Raw genomic sequence first — 23215 nt, 5'->3', positions numbered from 1 at the left:
ACAGAGACACTCTGTCCCTATTTCCAGGCACACTGTACCCGACGTGCAGAGACACTCACTGAACCCAAGTTATTGAGATACTGGCAGATATTTCCCGGGTACCTGACCCAGCAAGGAAGCCATGTCCAACAGATGGAAGAACGTCCATTCATTACTGACCTTCGCAGTCTGCAGAGAGATCTCCCTCTTGCTAAGCTGAAGATACTTTGAATGGATAGATCTGTTATGGCAAGGTCGTAGCTAACTAATTTAGTAGAATTTTTCGAGGAGGTAACCAGGAGGGTCGAAGATGGTGGTGCTTATGATGTACTGTATATGGAACTTAGCAACGCATTTGATAAGGATCCACATAGCAGACAGGGCACGAAAGTAAATGCCCATGTGATCCAGGGCAAAGTGGCAAGTTGGATCCAAAATTGGCTCAGAGGTAGGAAGTAAAGAGTAATGGTTGATAGGTGTATTGTGACGGGAAGACTGTATCCAGTGGGGTTCTGCAGTGCTCAGTGCTGCGTCCCTTGCTTTCTGTGGTATATATCAATGATTTTGGCTTGAATGTTGGGGTATGATTACGAAAATAAGCTGTGCATTGATAATGAAAAGAAAGCTGCGGACTGCAGGAAGATATAAATGTACTGGTTAGGTGGGCAGAACAGTGTCAAATAAAAAATCAATCCAGATACGTGTGAGGTATTGCAGTTGGGGAGGTGTTACGGCAAGAGAATAAAATTAAATGGTAGGATGCTGAAAAGTGTAAAGGAACAAAGGGACCTTGGAATGCAGGTCCACAGCTCTCTGACGGTAGTAGGCCAGGTAGATACGGTAGTTAAGAAGGCATATGGAATACTTGCCATTATTAGTCGAGGCATGGAATACAACAGCAAGGCCGTTGTGCTTGAAGATTATAAAACACTGGTTAGGCAGCAACTGGAGTACTGTGTGCAGTTCTGTTCACCACATTACAGGAAAGATGTCATTGCACTAGAGAGGGTACAGAGGAGATCTACAAGAATGTTGGCTGGACTGGAAAATTTTGCCTGTGAGGAAAGATTGGAACAGTGGAGGATGAGGGGAGACCTGATTGAGGTGTATGCAATTGTGAGCGGCCTGGTTATACTGGAGAGGAAGGAACTGTTTCCCTTGGCAGAAGGGTTAACCACCAGGGGACATATATTTAAAGTAATTGGGGGCAGGCATAGACGAGATATGAGGGGAAATTTCTTCACCCAGACGGTAGTGGGGCTGAAACTCACTGCCTGGATGTATGGTAGAAGCAGAAACCCTCAATGCATTTAAGAAATACCTGAATGTGCACTTAAAGTGCCGTAACCTACAGAGCTGTGGACCAAGAGCTGGAAAGTGCGATTAGGCTGGATAGCTCTTGGTCTGTTAGCGCGGACAGGATGGGCCGAAATGTCCTCCTTCCGTGCTGTAAATGTCTATGATTCTATGATATGTTAACCTTCCCCTTGGCCCATATTCTCTGCAACACAAAGCGTGCAACACACTCACCACTCCTGGACATTGTTTCAATTTTGAACTTGGATGAGGTTAGTTCCCTGAAAAAGAACTCCACTGTAAGTTATTACGGGGGGAGAACCCTCAATATGCGAATCTTTATGATACAGATGACACCCAACCTATCCCACCTAGGATTCTTGCCCAATTATGACCTGCAAGGTACGGACCCGCTTTCATGAATCAAGCCAGAGACTGTATTGAGTATCACAAAGTTATACAAAGTTAATATTCAACAAAGGCAATAGGTATACAGCGAGACTTGAGTCCGACGGTTCCTACTTCCAAGCTCTCTGGGGCACCACCTCCTGTTCTTGCTGCGTTCTGTTGACCGTAGTCGATATTCTTCCTCTAGGTGTGCCACCGAGTTTACCGGGCTCGGGGTGCTGGTGCCTCACCACATTAGGTCATGGATCGGATAGTCCGAACTGATTGCATTATAGACGCATGTTGTTCTTTTGTGTCCTCCTGATGTCCCAGCATGTACACCTCGTACAGCTGGTTCCTGTATTCTGATCTTGCTAGCGACTCAAAGTTCATACTTCTTCCAACTGCCACTCTGCGGTTTCACAACCCTCTGTTCGGATCTTCAATTCTCGCAGACAAGCACAGACGAATTATAGTGTCTTTACCATTGTTTTTACAGAAATGTTAAGGTTGAAAAACATGTCTCTCAGCAACAGTCATGCCCATTCCATGTCACAACACTTCAGCAGAACCTAATGCACTAATGCAAGTGCTTACAGCATATTAGATTAGCCTTTCCATCTTGCCTTGCGGTTGCAGTTCTGCCTTAACAAAACAAGTAATAATACGTCAGTAACGCAGAGTTATAGTTAAAACAACATATGTGAATCTATCAAACCCTCTACAGTTCCCCACCTCCAGGTTGAAGTGTTATTCGCACTGATTCCTCGCACAATCTATTGATGCATCAGCAATAGCTCATACCCTCCCACTTGCAGTCTTTCGATACCTTCACGACAAGGACTGCAGCGGTTCAAGAAGGCGGCTCACCACCACGTTCTTAAGGGCAATTAGGGATGGGCAATAAAGCTTGGCCTTGGCAGCGACGACCACATCGCATGAACGAATTTTTAAAAAGAGAGAGATGGAGGGACCCATCAAGGCAGAAAACAGGTGCTTTTTGTCTGTTTTTCCCATTGCTGCATCGTGGTGACGCTGTTGTCTGTTCAATTACCGCAGGCGCCCGGTTCTGCCAGAGATTCTTGCAGCAGTTCCCAGTAATGTACAATGAAAGTAGCCTGCCTTAAACCTAGGGACCGGGGGAGGCAAACTCGCCCAGAGACAGATATTTTCTGTTTAGCCCGATGCAAACAAAGGGACATAGGAACCGCAAGCCGAAAAGGACTGAGGCCAAGTTCCACGTCTGCCATCGCAGCTGTCACATAATAGAACACTATTGGAGATGGTGACACATCATAGCAAACCTGTCTGCGGACTGACAGCGTCAAGAATGATTCGGCCCTTTCCCACTTAGAGCCTTGACATTAGCCAGGTAACTAAGACCACCCCAAGCAGCTGTCTACGGATTTGTGACTTATTTACGTTTGCATATGAATCAGGAAGAGCAGGTATTATAATGATCATTTTACACCCGTTTTTATTAAGATTCTGCAATATAATCTCCTTTACAATTATTTTATATTCTCCTTTAATAACAATCAGATAGCAAGTTAATTGTTGTATTAAAGCGAGTTGTACAACAAGTGCCAGCCGAGGCACAGTGAGCAGCACTCTCGCCTTTGAGTCAGGAGGTTGTGGATTCATGTCCCACTCCAGAGACTTGAGCACCGAAGCATAAAATCACAGAAGTTTACAGCACGGAAGGAGGCCATTTGGGCCCATCGTGTCTATCCAGCCTAATGTCACTTTCCAGCTCATGATCCGTATCCTTTTAGGTTACGGCACTTTCAGTGCACATCCAGGTACAGGCTCGCGGGGCTAGATGGCCTATTCCTGTTCCTAATTCTTATGTACATGTGGTGAGGCTTCCTGCCTCTAACACCCTTTCAGGCAGTGAGTTGCAGACCCCTACCACCTTCTGCGCAAAGATATTTCCCCTCATATACCTCCCGCCAATTACTTTAAATCTATGCCGCCTGGTTGTTGACCCCTCTGCCAAGGGAAACAGGTCCTTCCTTCCCATTCAATTTAGGCACCACATAATTTCATACACCTCAATTAGATCTCCCCTCAGCCTCCTCTGTTCCAAAGAAAACAGACCCAGCATCTCCAATCTTTCCTCAGAACCAACATTCTCCAGTCCAGGCAACATTCTTGTAAATCTGCTCTGTACCCTCTCCAGTGCAATCACATCTTTCATGTAATGTGGTGATCAGAACTGCACGCAGTACTCCAGCTGTGGCCTAACTAGTGTTTTATACAGTTCAATCATAACGTCCTTGCTCTTGTATGCTGTGCTTCGACTAATAAAGGCGAGTATTCCATAGGCCTTCTTAACCCACTTAGCTACCTGGCCTGCTACCTTCAGGGACCTGTGGAACTGCACTCCAAAGTCCCGTTGTTCCTCTACTTTTCAGTGTCATGCTATTTAATATATATTCCCTTACTTTGTTAGATCTCCCCAAATACATTACCTCCCACTTATTCTGATTGAATTCAATTTGCCGCTGTTCTTCCCACCTGACCGTTACATTGATGCCGCTTTCTTCTTCATTTTCAAACACACAGTGCCATCTGCAAATGTTTTAATCATAACCCCAACATTCAAGTCCAAGTCATTGATATATACCATGCAAAGCAAAGGAACCAGCACTGAGACCTGCGGAACCCCACTGGATATAGCCTTCCAGTCAAAAAACACCCAGAAACCATTACCATTTGCTTCCTGACTCTTGGCCAATTTTGGTTCCAACTTGCCACTTGGCTTTGGATCCGAGGGCTTTTACTTTCCGTGACCAGTCTGCCATGTGGGACCTTATCAAACGCTTTGCTAAAAACCATGTACACTACATCATAAGTTCACTCATTGACCGTCCCAGTTGCCTCCTCGAAAATGTCAATCAATTTAGTCAGACACGACTTTACCTTAACAAATCCATGCCGACTGTCCTTGGTTAATCCATGTCTTTCCCAATGAAGATTTATCCTGTCCTTGTGGAATTTTTCCAATAATTTTCGCATCATTGAGGTTAGGCTGACTGGCCTGTAATTACTGGGTCAATCCCTTTCTCCCTTTTTAAACAAAGGTACAACATTAGCAGTCCGCCAGTCCTCTGGCACCACATCTGTTGCCAGAGAAAACTGGAAAATGACGGTCAGACCTTCTGCTTTTTCCACTGTTGCTTCTCTTAACAGCCTGGGACACATTTCATGGAATACTCTCCACTTGCCTGGATGAGTGTAGCTACAACAATGCTCAAGAAGTGAAATAACATAGCAAGTATTCAGGAAGGCAAATGGAATGTTGCCAATTATTGCAAGGTGGATAGAGTATAAAGGCAGGGAAGTCCTGCTACAACTGTACAGGGTATTGTTGAGGCCACACCTGGAGTACTGCTTACAGTTTTGGCATCTATATTTAAGGAAGGATATACTTGGATTGAAAGCCCGTGGAGAGAACATTCACTTGGCGATTCCAGAGATGAGGGAGTTGACCTATGAGGATAGGTTGAGTAGGTTGGGCCTATACACATTGTATTACATAAGAGTGATAGGTTATCTTACTGAAACTTATAAAATAATGAGGGACTCGACAAGGTGGATACAGAGAGGATATGTCCACTCATAGGGGAAACTAAAACAAGGGGATATTGCCTTAGAATAATTTAAAACTGAGATGAGGAGAAATTCCTTCTCTCAGAGGGTTTAAATCTACAGAATTATCTGCCCCAGACTGCTGTGGAGCCTGGGTCATTGAATATATTTGAGGCGGAGATAGACAGATTTTTGAGCGATAAGGGAGTAAAGGGTTATGGGGAGCGGGCAGGGAAGTGAGCTGAGTCTATGATCGGATTGGCCATGAGATTATTGAATGGTGGAGCAGGCTCGAAGGGCCAACTGGCCTGCTCCTGCTCCTATTTCTTATGATCTTCTAAGAAGCTCGACACCAACCAGGACAAAGCAGCCCGCTTGATTGGCATCGCATCCTCCACATTTAACATTCACTCCCACCACCACCAGTGCACCGCGGCTGCAGTGTGCACTATCTACAAGATGCATTGCAGCAACTCACCAAGGCTTCTTCGACAGCACCTCCCAAAGCCGAGTCCTTTACCACCTAGAATGACAAGGGCAGCAGGTGCATTGTAACTCCATCACCTCTAAGTTCCCCCACAAGTTACACACCATCTGATATATCGCTGTTCCTTCATTGTGGCTGGGTCAAAATCCTGGACCTCCCTCCTTTACAGCACTGTGGGAGTACCTTCACCACATGGACTGCAGCGGTTCAAGAAGGCAGCTCACCACCACCTTCTCAAGGGGTGATTAGGGATGGACAATAATTGCTGGCCATGGCAGTGACGCCCACAATCTGAATGAATTAAAAAATGATAGACGGAGTGATAGAGAGGCAGACGGACGGATAGGCAAATAATGGGACTTATCAAGGCTTAAAATAGGTACTGTTTTTCCCAATTCTGCCACGTGATGACGCTGTTGTCTGTTCAGTTACAGCAGATGCTCGGTTCAGTCAGAGATTCCTGCAGCGGTTCCCAGTAATGTACAATGAAAGTAGTCCTGCCTTAAAGCCAGGGACCGGGGGAGGCAAACCTGCCGAGAGACGGTATTTTCAATTTATCCCGATGCAAACAAAGGGACATAGGCACTGCAAACCGAAAAGTTCTGATTCCACCAAATTCCCTTTCTACCATCGTGGCTGCAGCATAATAGAACCATTTTGGAGATGGTGATAAATCTCAGCAAACCTGTCTGCGGACTGACAGAATCAAGAATGATTCGGCTCTGTTGCACTTAGAGCCTTGAAATTAACCAGGTAACAGAGACCATCCCAACCAGCTGTCTACTGGTTTGTCACGTATTTAGCTTTCCATATGACAGGAGACAGTTAGTATAATGTTCCTCTTACATCCGGTTTTTATTAAGGTTCTGCAATCTTCTTTACAATTATCTTACATGCTCCTTTAATAACAATCAGACAGCGAGTTAATTGTTGTATAAAAGCGAGGGGCCCAACAGGTCCCAGACATGGCTCAGTGGGCATAACTCTCGCCTCTGAGTCAGAACTTTGTGGTTCATGTCCCACTCCAGAGACTTGAGCACCTAATCCGAGTGGACATTCCCAATGCTGTACTGAGCGAGCGATGCACTGACATAGGTCCTGTTTTCTGATTGGTAAATGCACTGTTTTTTTTCTGAAGATCACGATATTACTTGAAACACGATGAGCAGGTAGTCGGAATAGTCTGTACTCGTTCATTCTAAACAATCGTGCTAAATACCGTGACACATTCTTTCGCATTTCAGTTTCATCAAATTCCGCGCAAAATTAGCATCCGGTTTCAGGCATGGAGACAGTTAGTGGCTGAAACACCACATTATCAGGGCAGAGGGGATCCAGCAAGTGTCACATGTAGACAGGGACCATGGACCGAGGCCAGAGAGGACAGCAATAGCACAGGGGATCGGGTGAAAGTAAAGTATAGAGTCTATTTTGGGGAATTGGAATCAGTGGCTGATCCAGACTCGCTCCGTGCAGCTGGAGCGTATCTCAGGCCTTGCCCAGATGGCCAGGAATTTCTGGTCAACGGTTTCCCATTCTGTTTCAAGACGGAAGATTATATTTCCGGATTCCGTTCGGCAGCAGCCACATCCCTAATCCCAATCGATCGCCCTGCCGACCCAGCTCCCCCAATTCCCCGTACCACACCAACTTCATTCAGCCCGGCTTTACATCCGCCCAAATTCCGCCTCAAGATGCGCTCCTCCCCCAATTGATATCCTAATTTCGCCCACAGCGGGAATTCTCGGCAAAGTCTCCATCCTCAGAATGAGCTCCCCCCGCACTGGGAACGGGGCCTAGTTTGTGATGTTCCCCAGTGAGTGCTGCACAGATTGCACCAACACCCCACACTCTCTGCTCCTTAATGAAGGTGCTGAGCTGTTTATATTCAATGGCTTGACGGTTCCGCTAAAACCGCAGCCAAAGGAAGGTCACAGGGAATAAAGTTAAATGTCGATCTGGGTAATAACTCCAGAGGAATGCCAGGCTGTGGGCCCTGGAGGGGAGAGACTCTATCCCAGTGCAGGTTGGGCGGGGGTGATATGTTGCAGGGTGAGGATGGGAGGGTTATTCAGTGACCCGGCCCTGCTGGGGTTACAGTCAAACACTGATTACAGACTGAGATACAAATGGAAATGTTCTTCACACAAACGCACCCGGGAAGGGAATGGAGTCAGAAACTGAAATTGGAGGGAAAATGATGGAAACAGACCCATTAATGTGAGTGTCCTTTAACTCAGCAGATTATCAGCGGTGCGGAGTTTTTCCCGCCATCATTCGTTCCCGGATTGAAGATAGGAAAGATTCTCTCAGTGAAAGTCTGGGTGAAAGTGTGGAGATGGGACATGTTGTCCGCATTGTACAATGACACCTGTCCGCCCTCATAGTCCAGGTACACCCCGATCTTCTGGGGCTTCACACTCGGAGTGAGAGGGGTGAGTGAGGGGGATGTTAGGGCAGAATAGACATTACCAGCATTCAGCCACACAATCCAGTATCTGGACTTAGTGCTCAGGCCGAATATCCCTTTCCTGTTGGCAGACTCTCGGGTCACTCCAACAATCCACTCATTCTTGTCTCCCACCTCCACCTCCCAGTAGTGTCTCCCTGATGTGAATCCTTCCGATCCCAGGACACAGACATAGACATCAAACCTCTCCGGGGTGTCAGGGAGCCGCTGCCGTTTGTCTCCGAGTCTCACACTGGTCCGGTCCTCAGACAGGATGAGCTGGGAGTGGGCTGTATTTGGTTCCAGAGTCAGAGAGGCTGGAGCTGGGGGAAAGTTAAAATAACACAGTCAGTGATTTAAGCCGCGATTTCCGCTGTCTCGGCGGGTCGGTGGCGGGCGATGTCGGTGACAGTTCCCGGACTCGCTGCTGGCTCCAGCCCGCTGTCTGAAATTACTTCCCCTAATTACACCTGTTAAGCCCCGCCCAGCGGGCTTGCCGACCAATTGAAGGCAGAGGGTCTGATGACGTTTGCCCCACAAACAAAATGCTATTTTCCCACTGACGCCGCGAAAATTTCCCCGAGAATTTCCTGCTGTGATCGAATCAAACTCTGAATGAAATTCCTTTTAAAATCCTCAGCCTTGCTGCACATTATTGAATAATTACATTGTCTCAGTATTGATCAGCATGTCTAGCCAGCTGAACATGACAGTAGAAAAATAGATCGAATAAGATGTAATTATATTTAAGATAGGAGCGACAAGTTAATGGATAAACTAATCAAATTCAGAGAGGATGAAACCCACGGTTCATATATATTGCACCACGAGCATTAAAATAAATGATCAAAGATATGGCACTATTACATAGTACAGGTTTCCATATCATAATAATGATATAGAAGCATTGGAGGAAGTGCAAAATAGATTTACAAGGAAATAGTACCCAAGGGTGAGAGGTTATAATTATGAGGAAAGATTGAATAGGCTCTAGAAATGGGAAAGCTGAGATGTGACATGATAGAGGTCTTTAATATTATGAAAGGATCTGATATGGTAGATGTAGAGAAGACGTTTCCACGTGTGAGGAGACATAAATTAAGCACCATAAATACAACAAATTATCTAATAAGTCTAACAGGGAATTCAGGAGAACCTTCTTTACCCAGAGATTGGTGAGAATGGTGAACTCACTACCACGAGAGCAGTTGAGGAAAATAGCACAGAAGCATTTATGGAGAAGCTAGATTAACACATGAGGGAGGAAGGGACAGAAGGATATGCTGATATGGTTAGATGCAGAGGGGTCGGGGGAGGCTCGTGTGGAGCATAAACACCGGCTTGGACCTGTTGAGCCGAATGGTCTGTTTCTGTGCTTTAAATACTTTGTAAAAATAAATCATCAGGCTGGGCCATCGAAGCATTGTTCGCGAAACAAAGGGACAAACATGGTACCGGGAAGGCGGGGGAAGACCCCTTGAGGGAACAAGTTGGGGGGGGGAGGGAGCCCATCAAAGTCGGAGGAGTGATGTGGGATGTGCGCTGGGTAGTTGTTCCCTGGGGAGGAGGTTCCGTTATATATTGAACCTGTTTTGTGATGAGCAATCTAGGTATTGTTCTAATGCTCGAACCGTCTGTCAGTCTGAAGGGTGAGAACATTGTTCTGTGTCGGCAATACCATACACTGCTTCTGTACCAATCCCGCATCTGATGTTGGGTCAGAGACAGTTACACTGATTTCACAAACTAATTTCAATCTCCTGTTGGAGATTATTTCATGATAGTTTGGTTCCTAATTTAGAAAATACTGCAGATGTATTTCATTATTTTGCTGTATTCTGTAAACGAGACTTTTACAAAGTCTGAAATTGGGGCGATGAAGACTCTTTACCTGGGCTGATGTTCTCTATCATTTCTTTCCATGCTGTGTACTGAACGGGCCCTTTGAATATTCCCAACAGCATATTCTGGCCATCCAATGACAGGGCATATTCCTCTTCAATGATTCTGAAAATATGAAACATTCAACTCGAGAATTCTCGCAGTTTGTTCCTTTAACAGTTTAAAATACATTTCAGTAAAGAGAACCTCATACCTTCTCTTCCGGGAAACTGCCTCCTAAAATAAAACAAAAACACAGACCTGAGTTCACAGGGAGTGTCTGGGGCAAAATTTCTGAATTCAGCATCATACACTACACATGATACCAAGTGTGCAGTAGTTCATAAATAAAAACAGAAAATGATGGAAATCTCTGCGGGTCAGGCAGCATCTGTGGAGCGACCCAGATTCAAGGTTTCGGGTCTGTGACCCTTCGTCAGAACTGGAAACATTCGAAAAGTAACAGATATTTGAGGAAGAACAGATTGGTGACAGATTAGGAAAAGGGGAGGTGCAACGAGACCTGGGTGTCATGGTACATCAGTCATTGAAGGTTGGCATGCAAGTACAGCAGGCGGTTAAGAAAGCAAATGGCATGTTGGCCTTCATAAGCGAGGGGATTTGAGTACAGGGGCAGGGAGGTGTTACTGCAGTTGTACAGGGCCTTGGTGAGGCCGCACATGGAGTATTGTGAACAGTTTTGGTCTCCTAACTTGAGGAAGGACATTCTTGCTATTGAGGGAGTGCAGCGAAAGTTCACCAGACTGATTCCTGGGATGGCGGGACTGACATATCAAGAAAGACTAGATCAACTGGGCTTGTATTCACTGGAGTTCAGAAGAATGAGAGGGGATCTCATAGAAACGTTTAAAATTCTGATGGGTTTAGACAGGTTGGATGCAGGAAGAATGTTCCCAATGTTGGGGAACTCCAGAAACAGGGGTCACAGTCTAAGGATAAGGGGTAAGCCATTTAGGACCAGATGAGGAGAAACTTCTTCACCCAGAGAGTGGTGAACCTGTGGAATTCTCTACCACAGAAAGTTGTTGAGGCCAATTCACTAAATATTTTCAAAAAGGAGTTAGATGTAGTCCTTACTACTAGGGGGATGAAGAGGTATGGCAAGAAAGCAGGAATGGGGTACTGAAGTTGCATGTTCAGCCATGAACTCATTGAATGGCCTACTCCTGCACCTATTTTCTATGTTTCTATGAAGTGCAGGAGCACTGAAAGGGGGAGGGGAGGAAAGAACAAAAGGGAAGGTCTGTGATACGGTGGAAGGCAGGAGTGATTGGAGAGACAACAGGGATGGTCGCCAATTTGAGATGGTATTGGCACAATTTAGGAAACAAAAGATGAGTCTAGATGGGGTGTGAATGGTGGAATAATTTCCAGCTGCCGTGGGAAAGAGAGAAACAATAAAGATAAAATTGAGAGAGGTTGGCTTGTTAAAAAAAACGGAGGAAAGGGAACAAAAGCAGAGGTTATGTTCTTAATTTGTTGAAGTAGATGTTGAGTCCAGAATACTGTAAAGTGCCTAAACGAAAGATTGGAACAGAGGAGGCAAAGCGAAGAGGTGAACAACATTTTGAGGGTCCTGGATATAATGGATACCAAGGCCCTATATCCGATGGTGGAGAGGGTCAATTACGAGGGGGCATAGTTTTAAGGTGGTTGGTGGTAGGTACAGAGTGGAATTGAGGGGAAGTTTCTTCACACAGAGGGCTGTGGCGATCTGGAACTCACTGCCTGGAAGGGTGGTCGATGCAGGAACCCTCACCACATTTAAAAGGTGGTTGGATGGGGACAAAGTGTCGTAACCTGCAGGGTCACCAAACTAGAGCTGGTAAGTGGGATTAGTCCGGATAACCCCATGTTGGCCGGCGCAGATACGATGTTAAGTACTGCAGGAAATCGAATACGGCCAGGGTGATATCCTGGATTATTTAGATCGCCTGGATGGGTCGGAGAGAAATTTTACCAGATTTGTGTTCCCCAAATTGGCTTGGGTTTTTACCTGTTTTTTGCCTCTCCCAGGAGATCACATGGCTCCGGTCGGGGTGGAGTGCAGAATATTTTGCTGCAAGGGCTGTCACAGATATGTAGGGCGGATTGGTTGGGCTGAGTGCTCTTTACCTTTCTGCCATTGTTCATAGGTTTATTTCTAAACTTCTGCGCTGCTGACCGAGGGCCGTGTGGCTCTTTCTTGACCAGTGCCAATGCGATGGCCTCCATCTGCGCTTTAGATTTCAATGTTCCAATGTTTGTATGAGTTGAAGTTCCTCGAGCTTGCGTTGAGCTTCGTTGGAACAGTATAGGCGGTCAAGGACAAAAGTTCAGAGTGGGAAGGGAGCAGAGAATGAAAGTGACAGGCGACTGGGAGCTCAGGATCAGGCTTTTGGAATGAACAAAGGTAACATGCAAAGTGGTCACCCAATCTGCGTTTGGTCTCGCAAATATAGAGGAGACCACATCGTGAGCAGTGACTACAGTATACTAAATTGTAAGAAGTAGAAAGTAAATCATTGTTTCAACTGGAAGGAGTGTTTTGGGGTCCTGCACACTGAGAAGGGTGTAAATAAAAGGGCAGGTGTTGCTTCTGCTGCGCTTGCTTGGGAAGGTGCTGTTGGAAGGGGAGGGAGTGTTGGGATGATTGCCGTGGAGAGAGTGGTCATTTTGGAATCCTGAGAGATGAGGGAAGGGGCAGATGTGATTGGTGGTGGGATCACGCTGGTGGTCATGGCAGGATTGATGAGGATGATCCGTTGAATGCAGAGGCGAGTGGCATGAAAGGTAAAGAGAAGCTTTGGAGGGGGTACAGAGACGATTCACTCGGCTGATTCCGGAGATGAGGGGCTTACCTTATGATGATAGCTAGAGTAGACTGGTTCTTTACTCGTTGGAGTTCAGAAGGATGAGGGGTGATCTTATAGAAACATTTAAAATAATGAAAGGGATAGACAAGATAGAGGCAGAGAGGTTGTTTCCACTGGTCGGGGAGACTAGAACTAGGGGGCACAGCCTCAAAATACGGGAGAGCCAATTTAAAACCGAGTTGAGAAGGAATTTCTTCTCCCAGAGGGTTGTGAATCTGTGGAATTCTCTGCCCAAGGAAGCAGTTGAGGCTAGCTCATCGAATGTATTCAAGTCACAGATAGATAGATTTTAACCAATAAGGGAATTAAGGGTTACGGGGAGCGGGCGGGTAAGTGGAGCTGAGTCCATGGCCAGATCGGCCATGATCTTGTTGAATGGCGGAGCAGGTTCGAGGGGCTAGATGGCCTACTCCTGTTCCTAATTCTTATGTTCGTATGTTATGTATGTGGAACCCTGTCGTGATTCTGCGAGGGAGGGGAATGGGTGAGAACAGAAGTGCGTGAAATAGAACAGACATGGTCGAGGGCCAAGTTAACATGGCGGAGGGGAATCCAGGTTTGAGAAAAAAGTAAGACATATCAAAGGCACTAGTGTGGAAAGTGGCATCTTCATAACAGACGTGTTGGACAAACTGAGCTAATTAAATGGAAGCAAAAGGTAGGAAGGAGAAAAGTAAGATTGGAGAGCAGAGAAATCAAGGGCAAAAATCAAAAAGAGCCACATTACAAAATAATTCTAAAAGGACAAAGCGTGCTAAAAAAAAACAAGCTTGAAGGCTCTGGGTCTAACTGCAAGGTGCATTCTTAATAAGATGGATGAATTAACTGCGCAGTTAGCTGTTAACGGATATGATGTAATTGGGATTACAGAGACATGGCCCCAGGGTGACCAAGGCTGGGAACGCAACATCCAGGGGTATTCAATATTCAGAAGGAGAGACAGAAAGGAAAAGGAGGTGGGGTAGTGTTACTGGTTAAAGGGGAGATTAACGCAATAGTAAGGAATGATATTAACTTGGATGATGTGAAATCTATGTGGGTAGTGCTGCGAAACACCAAAGGGCAGAAAACTTTAGTGGGAGTTGTGTACAGACAACCAAACAGCAGTAGTGAGGTTGCAGATTGCATCAAACAGGAAATTAGCAATCCATGTAATAAAGGTACAGCAGTTATCATGGGTGACTTTAATCTACATATAGAGTGGGCTAACCATACTGATAGCAATACTATGGAGGAGGATTTCCTGGAGTTTATAGGGGATAGTTTCTAGACTAATATGTCGAGGAACCAACTCGAGAGCAGGCCATCCTAGACTGGGCCTTGTGTAATGAGAGAGGATTAATTAGCAATCTGGTCATGCGAGACCCCTTGGGGAAGAGAGATCATAATATGTTACAATTCTTCAATAAGATGGAGAGTGACACAGTTAGTTCAGAGACTAGGATCCTGAACATAAAGAATGGATACTTCTATTGTATAAGCCATGAATTGGCTAGGATAGCCTGGCGAATGATACTTAAAGGGTTGACGGTAAATAGGCAATGGCACATATTTAAAGATCACATGGATGAATTACAACAAGTATACATCCCTGTGTCGTGTAAAAATATAACAGGAAAGGTAGCTCAACCGTGGCTAACAAGGGAAATTTGGGGTAGTGTTAAATCCAAGGAAGAGGCATATAAAAGACCAGATAAAACAGCAAACCTAAGGATTGGGAGACATTTAGAATTCAGCAGAGAAGGACTAAGGGTTTAATTAAGAGGGGGGGGGGAAGCTTGCAGGGAGCATAAACACTGACTGAAAAAGCTTCTACAGATATGTGAAGAGAAAAAGATTAGTGAAGACTAATGTAGGTCCCTTGCAATCAGAATCAGGTGAATTCATAATGGGGAACAAGGAAATGGCAGACCAATTGAACAAATACTTTGGTACTGTCTTCACTAAGGAAGACACAAATAACCTGGATATAATTGGGGACCGAAGGTATAGGTAGAAGAAGGACTGAAGGAAATCCTTATTGTTCAGGAAATTGTGTTAGGGAAATTGATGGGATTGAAGGCCAATAAATCCCCAGGGCCAGTCTGCATCCCAGAGTACTGAAAGAAGAGGCCCTAGAAATAGTAGATGCATTGGTGGTCATTTTCCAACCTTCCATGGATTTTGGATCATTTCCTATGGATTGGAGGGTAGCTAATGTAACCCCACTTTTTAAAAAAGGAGGGAAAGAGAAAACAGGGAATGATAGACCGGTTAGCCTGACATCAGTGGTGGGGAAAATGCTGGAATCAATTATTAAAGATGTAATAGCAGCACATTCGGAAAGGAGTGACAGGATCGGTCCAAGTCAGCATGGATTTATGAAAGGGAAATCATGCTTGACAAATCTTTTAGAATGCTTTAAGGATTTAACTAGTGGAATGGATAAGTGATAACCAGTGGATGTGGTGTATTTGGACTTTCAAAAGGCTTTTGACAAGGCACCACACAAGAGATTAGTGTGCAAAACTAAGGCATATGGGATTGGGAGTAATGTATTGACGTGGCTAGAGAACTGGTTGGCTGACGGGAAGCAAAGAGTGGGAATAAACGAGGTATCGCAAAGTTCATTGCTGGGATCCAGCTATTTACAATATATATTAATGATTTAGACGAAGGAATTGAATGTAATATCTCCAAGTTTGCAGACAACACTAAGCTGGGTGGCAGTGTGAGCTGTGAGGAGATGCTAAGAGATTGCAGGTTGACTTAGACAGGTTAGCTGAGTGGGCAAATGTATGGCAGATGCAGTGAAATTAGATAAGTGCGAGGTTATCCACTTTGGTGGAAAAAACAGGAAGGCAGATTATTATCTGAATGATGACAGATTATTAAAAGAGGAGGTGCAACGAGTGTCATGGTACATCAGTCATTGAAAGTAGGCATGCAGGTACAACAGGCAGTTAAGAAAGCAAATGGCATGTTGACATTCATAGCTGGAGGATTTGAGTTTAGGAGCAGGGAGGTCTTGCTGCAGTTGTACTGAGCCTTGGTGAGACCACACCTTGAGTATTGTCTGCAGTTTTGGTCTCCTAATCTGAGGAAAGACATCCTTGCTATTGAGGAAGTGCAGCGAAGGTTCAACAGACTGATTCCCGGGATGGCACGACTGATACATGAAGAAAGACTGGATCAACTAGGCTTATAGTTACTGAAATTTAAAAGAATGGGAGGGTATCCATTAGAAGCATATAAAATGCAGAGGGGATTGGACAGGTTAGATCCCGGGAATGAGTCTGGTGAACCTTCGCTGCACTCCCTCAATAGCAAGAACGTTCTTCCCCAGATTAGGAGACCAAAACTGAACACAATATTCGAGATGAGATCTCACCAAGGCCCTGCACAACTGCAGTAAGATCTCCCTGCTCCAATACTCAAATCCCCTTGCTATGAAAGCCAACATACCATTTGTCTTCTTCACCGCCTGCTGTATCTGCATGCCAACTTTCAATGACTGATATACCATGACACCCAGGTCTCGTTCCCCTTTTCCTAATCTGCCACCAATCAGATAATATTCTGCCTTCTTGTGTTTGCCCCCAAAGTGGATAACCTCACATTTATCCACATTATACTGCATCTGCCATGCATTTGCACATTCACCTAACCTGTCCAATTCATACTGCAGCCTCTTAGCGTCCTCCTCACAGCTCACACTGCCACCCAGCTTAGTGTCATCTGCAACCTTGGAGATATTACACTCAATTCCTTCATCTAAATCATTACTGTATATTGTAAATAGCTGGGGTCCCAGCACTGAGCCCTGCTACATCCCACTAGTAACTGCCTGCCATTCTGAAAAGGATCCGTTTATCCCGAAACTCTGCTTCCTGTCTGCCAACCAGTTCTCTATCAACGTCAGTACATTACCCCCAATAACCTGTGCTTTAATTTTGCACACCAATCTCTTCTGTGGGACCTTGTCAAAAGCCTTTTGAAAGTCCAAATACACCTGATCCACTGATTCTCCCTTGTTCACTCTACTAGTTGCATCCTTAAAAATTTCCAGAAGATTTGTCAAGCATGATTTCCCTTTCATAAATCCATGCTTACTTGGTCCATCCTGTTACTGCTTTCCAAATGCGCTGCTATTACATCCTTAATAATTGATTCCAACATTTTCCCCACTACTGATACCAGGCTAACCGGTCAATAATTACCCTTTTTCTCTCTCCCTCCTTTTTTAAAAGATGGTGTTACATTAGCTACCCTCCAGTCCATAGGAACTGATTCAGAGTTGATAGACTGTTGGAAAATGGTCACCAATTCATCCACTATTTCTAGGGCCACTTCCTTAAGTACTCTGGGATGCAGACTATCAGGTCCCGGGAATTTATCGACCTTCAATCCCATACATTTCCCTAACACAATTACCCACCTAATAAGGATTTCTTTCTGTTCCTCCTTCTCACTAGACCTTTGGTCCCATACTATTTCCGGATGGTTATTTGTGTCTTCCTTCATGAAGACAGAAACAAAGTGCTTGTTCAACTTGTTTGCCATTTCTTTGTTCCCCATTATAAATTAACCTCAATCTGACTGCAAGGGACTTACGTTTCTCTTCACTAATCTTTTTCTCTTCACACATCTGTAGAAGCTTTTGCAGTCAGTGTTTATGTTCCCTGCAAGCTTCCTCTCATAATCTATTTTCCCCCTCCTAATTAAACCCTTTGTCCTCCTCTGCTGAATACTAAATTACTCCTAGTCCTCAGGTTTGCTACTGTTTCTGGCCAATTTATATGCCTCTTCCTTCGATTTAACACTATCACTAATTTCCCTTGTTAGCCACGGTTGAGCCACCTTCCCCATTCTATTTTTACTGCAGACAGGGATGTAAAATTGTTGAAGTTCATACATGCAATATTTAAAAGTTTGCCATTGCCTATCCACCGTCAACCCTTTAAGTATCCTTTGCCTGTCTATTCTAACCTGACATGTCTACATAATACAACGTGAATGTAAGTGTGGACACAGCAATTTATAATGGGAAAAAATGCAGAACATCTTAGATAGTGGAAGATAGATAGATGCGAGGAAACAGCCTGCATGTCTGACTCCTATCACCTGGTTTGAACAGGACAACCTATCACCAGGACAGTTTTGCATATGCGTGCTGTGTCCCGGTACAATGTGGGGTTCGCAGTCAGCAGCATCGCAGCTGGAGTCTGCCAGCTGTGGACTGTAATATAATGGGATCCCACACCAAGGCACTCTTACTTCTCTCACACACAAAGACACAGATTGGTACAAATCAGGAAGCTAACATGAAATTAACGAGAATTGATGGATTATACTTTCTACACAAATTAACCGAGAGATGGAAGAAACTCCACAGCAATAATTGAACCGGACCTCACACCACCCAGAGTTACACTCTGCATGTAGCATCGTGAAAGGCGCTTCTCCCTGGGGATCTCACACCGTTTGTATTCAGTGCATTGAGAGTCAATTTGGTGCCTTCAAGTGCCTGATCTGGCTTTAAGTAATAGTCAGCTTTTTGAGCAAACAGTTGGTGCACAACCTATCATTATGATCAAACTGAAATGGAAACGTTAGGAAGAAAATGAGAATGGAGTGAGGCAGATTTCAGTAAAATGAGTTGCAAGCTAGGCAAGGCGAGGTAATAGAAGTGATAGATACACAGCAATGAACATCAACAATGGGATATTTTAACAAGTGATTCGGGCGGTATAGAATAAGTATATTCTGTTTTAAAAAAAGGCGAGTAGTTTTTGAAGTTGCTGGAAAAATAATGAATCAAGACACCTATTTAAAATAAAGCACAGATTTCAAAAGAGATGAACTTATTGAAAAGACTTCAAAGATTTGTATGAGGATATAATAAACATGGTTGATGGGACAATACAGTGAGTGCAGTGTACATGGAGTTTCAGAATGCCTTGTTAAGGTATCACACAGGCGATTACTAGAGAAACTCGTCTGGTATGGAATTCGGGGAGGATAGCAAATTGGATTAGAAATTAGTTAGAAGGATGAAGTCAGAGAGTAGGAATTAAGGGTGGGTTTACATGGTGATTAGAGGTAGGCAGTGGGGCTCCACAGGGTTCCATGCTGGAGGTAGAGTTAATTTGGTAGAAGACCAAAGCAAGCAGTGAAGGATTAATAATACGATGAGGGAATTCTTGGGCTAAATCTTGTTTGACAGAATTATCTGGGAGGAAGTGTGGGCTGAGACAGGGGGACTAACAGCAGGAATTGTACTCCGAATGGAAGTTGGCTCGGTGTGGTAGAAGAGTAGAGGAACTTGGTGGTACAGGTAAACAGAGCATTAAAGGCAGCTCCACGCCTTTTTGAGGCTGTTTAAAAACCGTAAAGGGATTCTAGTTTACATAAGATTACATGGGATATATGACGTAGAAAGAGGCAATTCTGCCGCACTAATCCATGCCCGTGATTATGCTCCACTTGAGTTATGCTCCTCTCTGTCGTTATCTAAATCTACCAGCATAATAGGTTGTATGACAAGAGCTATACAATATAAAATCCAAGAGGTAATGGTGCAATATTAGATTCCACACTAGAGGGACGGTTTGCAGAGGATATAGCACAGACTAGGAGGCGGCCTGATTATCAGGAAATGCAAAAATGAAGAAAGATAAATGACATGGGGCTATTTTTAGGAAAAATCAAATTGATCAATGAATAAAAGAGAGAAAACAGGAAATTATAGACTGGTCAGCCTGACATCAGTAGTGTGTCAAATGATGGAATCAATTATTAAGGATGTCACAACAGCGCATTTGGAAAGAGGTGACATGATAGGTCCAAGTCAGCATGGATTTGTGAAAGGGAAATCATGCATGACAAATCTTCTGGAATTTTTTGAGGATGTTTCCTGTAGAGTGGACAAGGGAGAACCAGTTGATGTGGTATATTTGGACTTTCAGAAGGCTTTCGACAAGGTCCCACACAAGAGATTAATGTGCAAAGTTAAAGCACATGGGATTGGGGGTAGTGTGCTGACATGGATTGAGAACTGGTTGTCAGACAGGAAGCAAAGTAAATGGGTACTTTTCAGAATGGCAGGCCGTGACTAGTGGGGTACCGCAAGGGTCTGTGCTGGGGTCCCAGCTGTTTACACTGTACATTAATGATTTGGACGAGGGGATAAAATGTAGGATCTCAGAATTTGCGGATGACACTAAGTTGGGTGGCAGTGTGAGCTGCGAGGAGGATGCTATGAGGCTGCAGAGTGACTTGGATAGGTCAAGTGGGCAAATGCATGGCAGATTAAGTATAATGTGGATAAATGTGAGGTTATCCACTTTGGTGGTAAAAACAGAGAGACAGACTATTATCTGAATGGTGTCAGATTAGGAAAAGGGGAGGTGCAACGAGTCCTGGGTGTTATGGTACATCAGTCATTGAAGATTGGCATGCAGGTACAGCAGGCGGTTAAGAAAGCAAATGGCATGTTGGCCTTCATAGCGAGGATTTTTTTGTACAGGGGCAGGGAAGTGTTGCTACAGTTGTACAGGGCCTTGATGAGGCGACACATGGATTATTGTGTACAGTTTTGGTCTCCTAACTTGAGGAAGGACATTCTTGCTGTTGAGGGAGTGCAGCGTAGGTTCACCAGACTGATTCCCGGGATGGCGGGACTGACATATCAAGAAAGACTGGATCAACTGGGCTTGTATTCATTGGAGTTCAGAAGAATGAGAGGGGATTTCATAGAAACGTTTAAAATTCTGACGGGTTTCGACAGGTTAGATGCAGGAAGAATGTTCCCAATGTTGGGGAAGTCCAGAACCAGGGGTCACAGTGTAAGGATAAGGGGTAAGCCATTTAGGACCGAGATGAGGAGAAACTTCTTCACCCAGAGAGTGGTGAACCTGTGGAATTCTCTACCACAGAAAGTTGTTGAGGCTAATTCATTAAATATATTCAAAAAGGAGTTAGATGTAGTCCTTACTACTCGGGGGATCAAGGGGTATGGCGAGAAAGCAGGAATGGGGTACTGAAGTTGCATGTTCAGCCATGAACTCATTGAATGGCGGTGCAGGCTAGAAGGGCCGAATGGCCTACTCCTGCACCTATTTTCTATGTTTCTATGTTTCTAATAAAACAAGGTCTTACCTTCAGAAATGTGACTGTGTCTTGTTCCTCCATCTGTCTTTTTAAGTCTGATATATCTCGGTTAATACAATCTAACGCCTGTTGGATTGCACGGCAGTTTTCATCCATTGATTTTAGAATATTCCCCTCTTGCTCCCCGAGATCTCTGATCAAACGCTGCTCTTTCTCAGTGAGAAACTGGTGCATTTTAGCGAACTCGGATGTGATGTGGGTCTGCAGACAGCTCGACTGTTCCTACCAAACGAAATGTGAAACTTAATTAAAGTACCGCGATAAAGGGAGCAAAACTAACCGAGATACCAGAAAACCAGCTCAGGGAGACTTTACCCTAACTCCGGAAATCTGCTGTTTCTGGCGCCGTGCGGTGTCCAGAGCCGAATCCTTTCTCTTTGTAGCCGATTCTAGGAATGATTTCAGTTTATCCTGCAATTAGAAAGTAAGTGAATGTAAAGTTTAAACACAAGATGTGTAAATGTTGCCAGAGATTCTACACTCCATGTTACCCTGTACATGTCTGAAGCTTCCGTCAATCCCATGAGGTTGTGGGTCTTGTGACTCCGCTCCTCTGTCGCGACCAGACACCTCACACAGATCAGTTTCTTGTCAGTTTCACAAAACAGCGTCAGTTCTTCCTGATGTTCCTCACAGCGATGTTTACTGTCCTTATCTTTCCGATTCACGGTAAATTTTCGAGCTTTCTCGGCCAGATTCGCCAAGGCCCGATTATCTCTGAGGTTTATTTCCGGAAACTCCTTTCTACATTCCGGGCAGCAGTTTGTCTCCGTCTTTCCCCAACATTGTGTGATACAGGAGCGGCAGAAGTTGTGCCCGCACTCCAGTATTACCGGGTCGGTGAAGAAATCCAGACAAATGGGACAAATTGCCTCCTCGGCCAAACTCTCGGACTGCCATCCAGAAGCCATTTTTCTCTCAGCACTTCCTGATTCAATGCGCTTTTGGGTTCAATGTTCCTTGAAGGGCGGATGCAGAGCGAGTTTCCGCACTTACTGCGCCACCTATTGAGCACTGAGATGTTTAGCAGTGCCCAGAGGTGAAATCCTTCTTTGGAACATATGAGGGAAAAGATTGAACTTTGTGTGTGTGGAGATTTCCCAATTGGAGGTTAGGTGCTTCTTCTCTTCCCAGAGAACAGTGGAGCTGTGAATCAAGGTACCCGCTGAGAGTGAGCGCTGATTGACGGGATTCCTTCAGGAGAGAGCTGGACCTGTTTCTGTGTGGGGAGGAGTTGGCCAGGTATCAAAGATAGCTACGCTGGCAGTGTGATCTCGTACACTACTTTACAGCGCCTAACGTAGCCGTAGGCGATTTTTTTTCAGATGCTATACCCCCCCCCCCCCTCCCCGCCCGAATCACTCCTCCCAGGAGATTGTGTGACCCCCTTTAAAGCGACTGTCTCTGTGATGATACATTGAGGTATTGCAACACCCGATGAACTTTTTTGTCGGGTATTTTCATTTGTTCGCAATCCAATCTTATATTATGTTGATGAGAAATGGAAGAATCCGCTCACAAGGCAGTATGCAGAATTAAACAGTAAACTGTGGATCTACAAACAATGCTAAAGGAAACAGGACTTGCATTTACATCCCGCCTTTCACGAGCACTGGACGTCTCAAAGCGCTTTACAGCCAATAAAGTGATTTTTGAAGAGTAGTCACTGTTAGATTGTGGGAAATGCGGCAGACAATTTGCGCACAGTAAGCTGCCAAAAACGTCAATGTGATAATGATCAGCTAATCTCTTTTTAATTCTGTTGACTGAATGATAAACATTTTCTACGACATCGGGGTACCTCCACTGCTCTTCTTCGAAATACTGCCATGGGACTTCGACATCTCAGCTGAAAGACAGCACCTCCGACAGCGCAGTGCTCCCTCAGTACTGCACTGGGTGTGTCTGCCTAGATTTTTGTCCTACGGGTCTCTGGAACGGGACTTGAACCCACAACCTTCCGACTCAGATCTGCGAGTGCTACCTACTGCACCATAGCTGACACCACTAATAATATACAATAATAGAACATGAACGCATTTTAATTTGGAATTATTTTAGCAACTGTTTCCCGTGGCAAGCTGAGGAGCGACAGACAGCAACAGAACAAAGAAT

General features: G+C 44.8%; 1 protein-coding gene across 1 annotated transcript; it reads right to left on the bottom strand.

Annotated features, from left to right (window-relative positions):
* Window positions 1-1795: 1795 nt before the first annotated feature.
* Window positions 1796-22011, bottom strand: LOC139229618 (nuclear factor 7, brain-like). The gene is made up of 7 exons (XM_070861130.1): window positions 21592-22011; window positions 21416-21511; window positions 21089-21322; window positions 10288-10310; window positions 10084-10199; window positions 4588-8515; window positions 1796-2307 (listed from the first exon to the last, which is right to left on the bottom strand). Exons 1-6 carry the CDS (start codon window positions 22009-22011, stop codon window positions 7980-7982), a joined length of 1425 nt encoding a protein of 474 aa, XP_070717231.1. The 3' UTR covers window positions 1796-2307; window positions 4588-7979.
* Window positions 22012-23215: the final 1204 nt, after the last annotated feature.

The sequence above is a fragment of the Pristiophorus japonicus genome, chromosome 19, assembly GCF_044704955.1.
Source record: "Pristiophorus japonicus isolate sPriJap1 chromosome 19, sPriJap1.hap1, whole genome shotgun sequence".
Taxonomy (NCBI): domain Eukaryota; kingdom Metazoa; phylum Chordata; class Chondrichthyes; family Pristiophoridae; genus Pristiophorus; species Pristiophorus japonicus.
This window is presented reverse-complemented; position numbering and strand designations above follow the sequence as displayed.

What these genes read in the sequence shown, in the direction of transcription:
- LOC139229618 (XM_070861130.1), bottom strand. Translation starts at nt 22,011, where the DNA reads ATGGCTTCTGGATGGCAGTCCGAGAGTTTGGCCGAGGAGGCAATTTGT. An exon ending in AAGCTTCAGACATGTACAGG is followed by an intron (nt 21,512 to 21,591) that starts GTAACATGGAGT and finishes TTCTAATTGCAG; the next exon opens with GATAAACTGAAATCATTCCT. An exon ending in GCAGTTTCCCGGAAGAGAAG is followed by an intron (nt 10,200 to 10,287) that starts GTATGAGGTTCT and finishes TCATATTTTCAG; the next exon opens with AATCATTGAAGAGGAATATG.